This window comes from Zeugodacus cucurbitae, chromosome 4 (genome assembly GCF_028554725.1).
Source record: "Zeugodacus cucurbitae isolate PBARC_wt_2022May chromosome 4, idZeuCucr1.2, whole genome shotgun sequence".
NCBI classification, from domain to species: domain Eukaryota; kingdom Metazoa; phylum Arthropoda; class Insecta; order Diptera; family Tephritidae; genus Zeugodacus; species Zeugodacus cucurbitae.
In genome coordinates this window covers 73,466,592-73,475,277 of record NC_071669.1, presented here as the reverse complement: position 1 = coordinate 73,475,277, position 8,686 = coordinate 73,466,592, and the positions used below count along the sequence as shown (strand labels likewise).

Here is an 8,686-nt window from a genome sequence, read left to right as displayed (position 1 = left end):
ACCGCCGAAATAGACGTCATCAGAAGCATTTGGCATGGAGCGATTTGTGTTTTTTGATTGAAGATAATTTGAAGATTTTCTTTATTTCTCGGCAGCACAGCAGCGACGTCAGCAGCAGCGGCAAAACAGCGATAATAGCAAGCGCAGAGGCAACCTGATAATGTTTGGCTTAACGCTTGCTAAGCTGCTGAGCTGGGCGTCTGCTGCGTGTGTGTGTGTGTGACGGTGTGTGTTTCGGCAGATTGTAGCATCTTCTTTGCCACCAACACAAACAACAATGCTAATCGACGACAAAGCATTAACTTGCTCGGCAACAAAGCAACAAAGCAGCCAAACAAGCAACCTGAAAGCCAACCAACCAACGAGACAGCAAGCAAGCAAACCAGCAAGCCAGCATCCAACGCTGAATGAAGCTCTCAAGCATTCCGATCTTCAATCGGTCAGAGTGTACTACCAGTTATCGCCCATACGCTGGCTTGCCGAAACATCTGCTCCGAGTATATATAGAAAATCTATAGGTTTTGATGGTTTAGTTGGTAACCCGCACTCAACCTAGAAGTGAACCACCAACAGAGATTCAACGGCATTGTGGTTGTCCGTTCATAAGTATCTAGCCTTTATTGGTCGTGTCAGATCGATCGATCGAATTCAATAGCAGAGTTGAATTCTGAATCGATACAACGAAAATTTTGGGATAACAATATCCACAAACAAGGACTAATTCAGACATAAGAAAGGATTACGCGTTCACGACCGGGAGTTGTGATTGAATTGTGCTCAAAATGGTAAAAAAAAATTGAAAAAAGTTTTAAAAAAATTTTGAAAAAATAGCAACGGTTGAAAAATACAGTTACATGGAAATAAAATAAACTAAAATAATTTAATAAAAAAATATTAAAAAAATAAAATAAAATAAAACATAATTACAAAAAATTTATCAAATTGAAATAAATTAAATTCAAAAATTAATTAAATTAACTACAACAAAAGTCAAAGGATTGCAAAGTGATATATATATATATTGTTCAAATGATCAAAGGACACTATCAGATCAGAAAAAAAAAACAAAATCAGTGAACATTGATGGGACCTTAAAAGCCAATAACGGAATACCAAAGCGAGTATTTCGAAATAAAGTGATTTATTAGGCAAATGTGAGATGAGCAAACATAGCGAAAGAGACTTGTGTAGAAATGATTTCATGTGGGCAAGACATAGTGTCAACAACAACGACCAATAACGACCAATACAGTGAATATTTCAACAAAATTCAAATATTTGCCAAATGCGATTGCACTCGTTGAAGAATGCAGTCCACTAGAAACACAAAAAAAAATGAAATTCAAATAACAGCGCTTAAGCGCGCAGATGCGCAGGCGCACAAGCGTGTGAAGCAAAGTAAATTGAATTATGTTGTAAATTGCCCACAAACTAGTGTCAATTGCACACATGAGCTGCGCGCACACACACAGATACATACACGCGTGACGACGAACGTCCGTCCGCATGAGTGATGATGAAATCGATGCTGATGGCTCTGGCGATCATTAGAGATGACGCTCCAGCCTCTGCAGATCATGCTATTCGCATTGTCAATGCGCGGGCAATTGTAAGCCTTTGCTGTTGCGCAAAGTTCTTGAGCTCATCTGCAACAGCGCTTGCAAATCTGTGTGCGCTTGAACGCAATGAATGCACAAATGCATGTAAATGCATTGTCTTCTGCACTCAGTGCACCTTAATAGCACCAGATCGCGGACAAAGGCGCTAATGCAAGCTATTAAAATAAATCAAAGAGCACAAACGTTCGTCTCATTGCATTCAGAGACGCCTCGCGCTGGCTGGCAGTTGCGCATGCGCACCGACTGCTGCATTAGACGAGTGCAAATCGCCAGTAATGTCAGCGGTGTCACGTTCGCCTTCATTTTGCCTGAGGCAAGTATAGTGGCAGCGGCAAAGCGGGCCACTGACCAACAGCGGGCAGCAATCGGTGGCTAACCGCCAACCGCCAAGCACCCCCCTCAGCATCAGCGTTGTTAATCACCAGCGCTTGACAGTCATTTGAAGTGTGGGCAATTTAAAGTGTAGTTTATCTTCGTGAGTTCGATATTACAGTAGCCAATGCGCACATAAAGCGACGCATCCACTTTGTATACATTTAGTATGTATGTTGCGCAGTGTTTCGCAGCGAGTTCGTTGCTTAAGTCTTTTGTTTGCACTGCAGTTTGCTCAATGTTTGCTTCCGAGGCGTTCGATATAATATAGTTGGTCGTTATGAAAAGTAGTAAAGCAGCGTAATTCAATTTCTTGATTGGGGTTAAGAAAATTGCTGTTTTGAGTATATTGGAGAATATAAATATTTAGATTTTATGCTGATCAATTTTGAGAGATAATTTTTTCGTAACTAATATGCTCAGGTAGGATTGAGAAGGGACTAAACTAGAGATTGTAGTAGTTGTTTACCGTTTATATGCCATAATATTACTAAGATTTCAATTGGGCGCTTTCATAAAAAAAATCAATATAAAATAAAATTTGGTTGAAACGGACTCTAAGGATGAGAAACAATATACGTATCCTTAATAGCGATTTAGAAAAGTTCAAATCTGAAAACTGAAACTGTCTGTATAAATTTTTATAAAGTTTTTATTTTATAAAAATATTAAGCTATTTAATAATGTTTGAAAGCAGGATCATCAGGAATCAAAGAAATCGAAAATTTTAAAATAAAAAAAATTCAAATCCTAAAATCTCTCAACACTCAAAAGTTTACTATCTGTCACGTCTCAATGTCCTTGAACTAATTACGCATTTGAGTCACCTCAAAAGCCATGCCACGCTTTCGGTAGTCTTGCAACAACACACTTTGCTGCTCATCAATCAAAATTATCGCCAAAAAGTCACATTAGCAATTAACACACTATTGCCAATATGCATACATACATATATATTTATAAATGAACGTTCAATCGACTAATAGCTTTTGCCCTCGGGCATGATTTGAGTATATACATATCTACACATGCGCAGAAACAGCATAAAGAAAGCGAAAATTTGCATAGAAGCCAAATCGAAAATATTTTTCATAAGTTGTTACGAACACCCTGTATTTACGCGAGCAGTTTTTTTACAATGTAAATAAACCATTCCATTATTTCTATTTTTATTGGTGTTTTTGTCTTAATTTCGTCCAATGAAATCGATTTAAGCGTTCGAAATTCGCTTGAAGTTGTCGCACGTGCGAAACAAAGCATACAGTTTGCTCTTCGGCTATTCATAGAAGAGCGTGAATAATTAATAAGGTTGTCACATATGGAAGATAAGGATTTATTAAAAAAAAAAAATATTTATTTAAATATATATTTTTACTCTATTATTCAAAAGAATATTCTGCAGATAGTTCTAGAAAGAAGCCACTCTGGATCTCGATCCTCACTTTAATTGAGATCAAAGAGCGTTGTAGAAAGAAATCAGTGGCAGTGAGTGACACAGCAGGTGACCCGCTAAGCCGCTGATTATTATTTACACCGAATATCTGCGACATTTATTGATTGTACGTTAAGTTCGTTAAGCGCGGTGCTGGCAACCAGTTTCAATTAACCGTTTAGAAGAATTCATTTTCTTTGATCATCTCACTGAGATAATTGCGAGTAATCAATATTCTAATTCCTTTCACTTTCGTTAATGCAAATACACAAGTGCGCTGCAGACCTGCCAGAGCTCATCACAAGGCATACTTATATACATAATTTAGCTTTATTGTTGTTGCGCGCAGTCACATCTGCGTTGGCGTAAAACTAATTTTTCTTCTCATAAAAAAAAATTAGTAAGAATTGCAAGGTCGCCAATGATCCATTGAAGCCCTGACTGGAAGGCTGTGCTAAGACACAGAATAATCAATTAACATAAATTAACTTCAGCCCCGACTGCGAGTGCGTTTCAGCGCCGAAATGGCAGTAAAATGCCAGAAAAAAGCAAACTCGAAATTGAAATGTATAATTTAATATTCTAAAATATTTAAAAGTTCAACACAAAGCGGTCGGACATGTTTGGCCCAAGCCATTTCGGCAGAAACATGTAAATAGCAAAGGCGAAAACCAGAAAGAAATAACAAAAAAAAAAAAAATACAAATGTCCCTCGTTTGAAATAAATTTTGGCGCATCTTTTTAAACCTAAGCAGCCGAAAGACTGGTTCTTTCGATGTCAGCTTTTAGCTCGCCACTTGTTGGTGTTGTTGTTGCTGTTGTAGATTGTTGCTCTGCAAACATTTTATGCTAAATTATGGCAGTCGCAGATTTAAATGCTAATCGAGATCCGGATTCGTGTATAAATTAATTAGAGAAATATTAGACTCTAGCTTTCTTGAATTTTTTTTATATTGTAGATTTGCAGATAATGTCAGCGCACAGAATGTAGGCCTCCGAGCGCTGACACCGCTGGTGACTGATGACTGATGACGGATGACTATGCGCGTCATCCTCATCACAGCCCTACCCCGAATGTGCCGAATATCTCTCGATCTGCGCTGAAATCCCATAAAAAATTCGTTCGTTTTCTCATTATTTTCATTAGTTTTGATTAATCACCGCGCTTGTTCTAAATCTGCTGGCTTGCCGAGTAATTTGCGGTTGAGTTGTTGTTGCGTTTTTGTCACACCGAAGGTCAGCAGAGTAAACGATTTCAAGTACATTTTTAATTACCACGTAAAATTGGACGAAACAAACAAAGAGCTAATTCCAGCGCTATGCGCACAGATTAATGAAGCAAGAACTTTAGGCGAGCAGAAAACTATTCACACTCTGGCAAAGCAACACAGTTAGAGGAAGCAGCTGCAGGTGGCGACACTCCGCTAAAGTAAACATATTAATAATGCAAATAATTAAATGGATGGAAATGAATTCACATAAAACGAAACTAAATAAAATAAATTAATTAAAAAAATATAATAATATATAATAAAAGAATTGATTAAATAAATAACTTAATTGAACATAATGAGTGTATGAACCTACATATGATTACAGAAACTAAATTATTCGTAATGAAGTAAATTTGACGGATTTTTTTCCAGAAGAATCTTAAAATCGCAATCAAAGCAAAAATACTTTAAATTCCAATTTCTTTACTTGCAGAGGAGCGCTTTTATTGTTTTGGCGCTTTGCGTCGCCGGAATCTGGGCTGAAGCCAGCACGGATACACTTTTGGTACGTATTCCATACTATTGCACCCATAACTGTGCCACATGTTATATTTAAATATCAACAAATATCCACACCAGAAGATATATTTGAGCTCAAATGAAAACTGTTTCGTTTTTCAGAGAAAGGCACGTGCTGCTCAAGGTTATGATTACCCACCACCCTCTATACCATTCCCCGAGCCAACGCGGCCACCACCAGTGGTGACCCGTCCACCAGCACCGAAGACAACTCGTCCACCACCCCCACCGGTGACACGTCCACCACCAACATACTTGCCACCCACCAACAAACCACAACCTCCGGCACCTAAGCCAACAACTCGTCCACCACCACCACCGGTGACGCGTCCACCAGCACCGAAGACAACTCGTCCACCACCCCCACCAGTGACACGTCCACCACCAACTTACTTGCCACCTACCAACAAACCACAACCTCCGGCACCTAAGCCAACAACTCGTCCACCACCACCACCGGTGACGCGTCCACCAGCACCGAAGACAACTCGCCCACCACCCCCACCAGTGACACGTCCACCACCAACTTACTTGCCACCCACCAACAAACCACAACCACCGGCACCTAAGCCAACAACTCGTCGTCCAGCACCACCACCAACTTACTTGCCACCCACGAACAAACCTCAACCACCGGCACCTAAGCCAACAACTCGTCCACCACCACCACCGGTGACACGTCCACCAGCAGTTGAGCGTACCACATATGTCTACAATGTACCACAAAATCCATTGACATATCCTCCACCAACCAATAAACCACAACCACCTGCACCAAAACCAACAACTCGTCCACCACCACCGAGAACAACTCGTCCTCCAGCGCCAGTGACCAGACCACCCCCAACTTATTTGCCACCCACCAATAAACCACAACCTCCAGCACCAAAACCAACCACTCGTCCACCACCACCACCAGTGACTCGTCCACCAGCACCGAAGACAACCCGTCCTCCACCTCCAGTGACGAGACCACCACCAACATACTTGCCACCCACCAATAAACCACAACCTCCAGCACCAAAACCAACCACCCGTCCACCACCACCAGTGACTCGTCCACCACCACCAAGAACTACACCCGGACCAACATACTTGCCACCCACCAACAAACCTCAACCTCCAGCACCAAAACCAACCACTCGTCCACCACCACCACCAGTGACTCGTCCACCAGCACCGAAGACAACCCGTCCTCCACCTCCAGTGACGAGACCACCACCAACTTACTTGCCACCCACCAATAAACCACAACCTCCAGCACCAAAACCAACCACCCGTCCACCACCACCAGTGACTCGTCCCCCACCACCGAAGACAACTCGTCCTCCACCTCCAGTGACGAAGCCACCTCCAACTTACTTGCCACCCACCAACAAACCACAACCACCAGCACCTAAGCCAACAACTCGTCCACCACCACCAGTCACTCGTCCCCCACCACCAAGAACTACACCAGGACCAACATACTTGCCACCCACCAACAAACCACAACCTCCAGCACCAAAACCAACCACTCGTCCACCACCACCACCAGTGACTCGTCCACCAGCACCGAAGACAACCCGTCCTCCACCTCCGGTGACGAGACCACCACCAACTTACTTGCCACCCACCAATAAACCACAACCTCCAGCACCAAAACCAACCACCCGTCCACCACCACCGAAGACAACTCGTCCTCCACCTCCAGTGACGAAGCCACCTCCAACTTACTTGCCACCCACCAACAAACCACAGCCACCAGCACCTAAGCCAACAACTCGTCCACCACCACCAGTCACTCGTCCCCCACCACCAAGAACTACACCTGGACCTACATACTTGCCACCCACCAACAAACCACAACCTCCAGCACCAAAACCAACCACCCGTCCACCACCACCAGTGACTCGTCCACCAGCACCAAAGACAACTCGTCCTCCACCCCCACCAGTGACCCGTCCACCACCAACGTACTTGCCACCCACCAACAAGCCACAACCACCAGCACCAAAACCAACCACCCGTCCACCACCACCAGTGACTCGTCCACCAGCACCGAAGACCACCCGTCCTCCACCTCCAGTGACGAGACCACCACCAACATACTTGCCACCCACCAACAAACCACAGCCACCAGCACCTAAACCAACCACCCGTCCACCACCACCAGTGACTCGTCCACCAGCACCGAAGACAACCCGTCCTCCACCTCCAGTGACGAGACCACCACCAACTTACTTGCCACCCACCAACAAACCACAGCCACCAGCACCTAAACCAACCACCCGTCCACCACCACCACCAGTGACTCGTCCACCAGCACCCAAGACTACACGTCCACCACCCCCACCAGTGACTCGTCCACCACCCAAGGATGAGGGCTACAAATACCCCGTGCCAAGAATTCCTTTCGAGTTTTAGATGTCAACTGTAACAGTTGATTTACTCAATTTTATGTTAAGAAAGATAGCCTGCGAGTTTTATTAAAAGTTATTTAAAAAGTGGTGAAGCTCATTAACGCCGAAAGCTGACAATCTAGCGATGTGGTACCAACAATCAAACTAGGGCTAGATTCATCTAGTCAATACAATATGAGAACGTTATTTTTGCTTTCGCCTCTAATAGAGCTCGAGCAAGAATATCAAATGTTTTTCCTTTTTGTTTTATACTTAAAAATACTCTTACAATTAGAAATACGTATTTTAATTGAAAAAAATATCCACGATTTTGTTTTTGTATTTCGGATGTAATTTTTTACCGTTTTTGTAGGGAAAAATGTCATTGTATGAAAGAGTTTATTGAAATCAATAAATTATGTATGTACCTAAATATTTGTTAAAAGTCCCGTATTGATTTCAAATCATTAATTTGCCGTTATTTTGGGAAGCAAATTGCACCGAGAACTCCAAGGGGTATGTACGAAGTTAGGATGATCGCCTGGAAGTGTTCTCCGGTAATGACCTTAAGTTAGTTGTAATGGAAATATGATTTCAGATCTATCTAATATATATTGAAATCCAATAGATACCTACTATATATTGAAAATATTTGACAAGCCCATTGATTTTGAAAGGTTTTGAAACTCAATACTCCATTTTAGGAAAGTAAATTTTTTATGTAGTTCCGGTCAGCTTGTTTTTAAATATTATATATTCGAAGTTTCTGTTGCCTAAGCAATGCGAACGAAATTATATAGATGTTTAATTGCTGCTCCGAGGAAGTCCATTGAACATTGCAATTTAATTTATATTGAAATATTACACAAATATTCGAAGGAGTACTCAATTTCCGTTACAACGGAAAATGCCTGCAGATAATTTGTTTCTCAGTTTAGTCGCTGTCAAAGGTATATATCCGCATATATACCGAGGCTGAAACTTTTAACATATACCTCCATTAAGGTGTGCCTTATTGACTTTCCAAATCAACTGGCATTCGAAACCCTCGGTTCCCCAGTACCTTCATCTAGAGAATTTCAATATTTT

The 8,686-nt window shown here is 42.0% G+C and overlaps 1 protein-coding gene across 1 annotated transcript; it reads left to right on the top strand.

Moving 5' to 3' along the window:
• The first annotated feature begins 518 nt into the window (after positions 1-518).
• Positions 519-8,032, top strand: LOC105211228 (uncharacterized). Its single transcript, XM_054229108.1, has 3 exons — positions 519-785; positions 5,131-5,202; positions 5,319-8,032. Exons 1-3 carry the CDS (start codon positions 783-785, stop codon positions 7,620-7,622), a joined length of 2,379 nt encoding a protein of 792 aa, XP_054085083.1. The 5' UTR covers positions 519-782; the 3' UTR covers positions 7,623-8,032.
• The last annotated feature ends 654 nt before the right edge of the window (positions 8,033-8,686 follow it).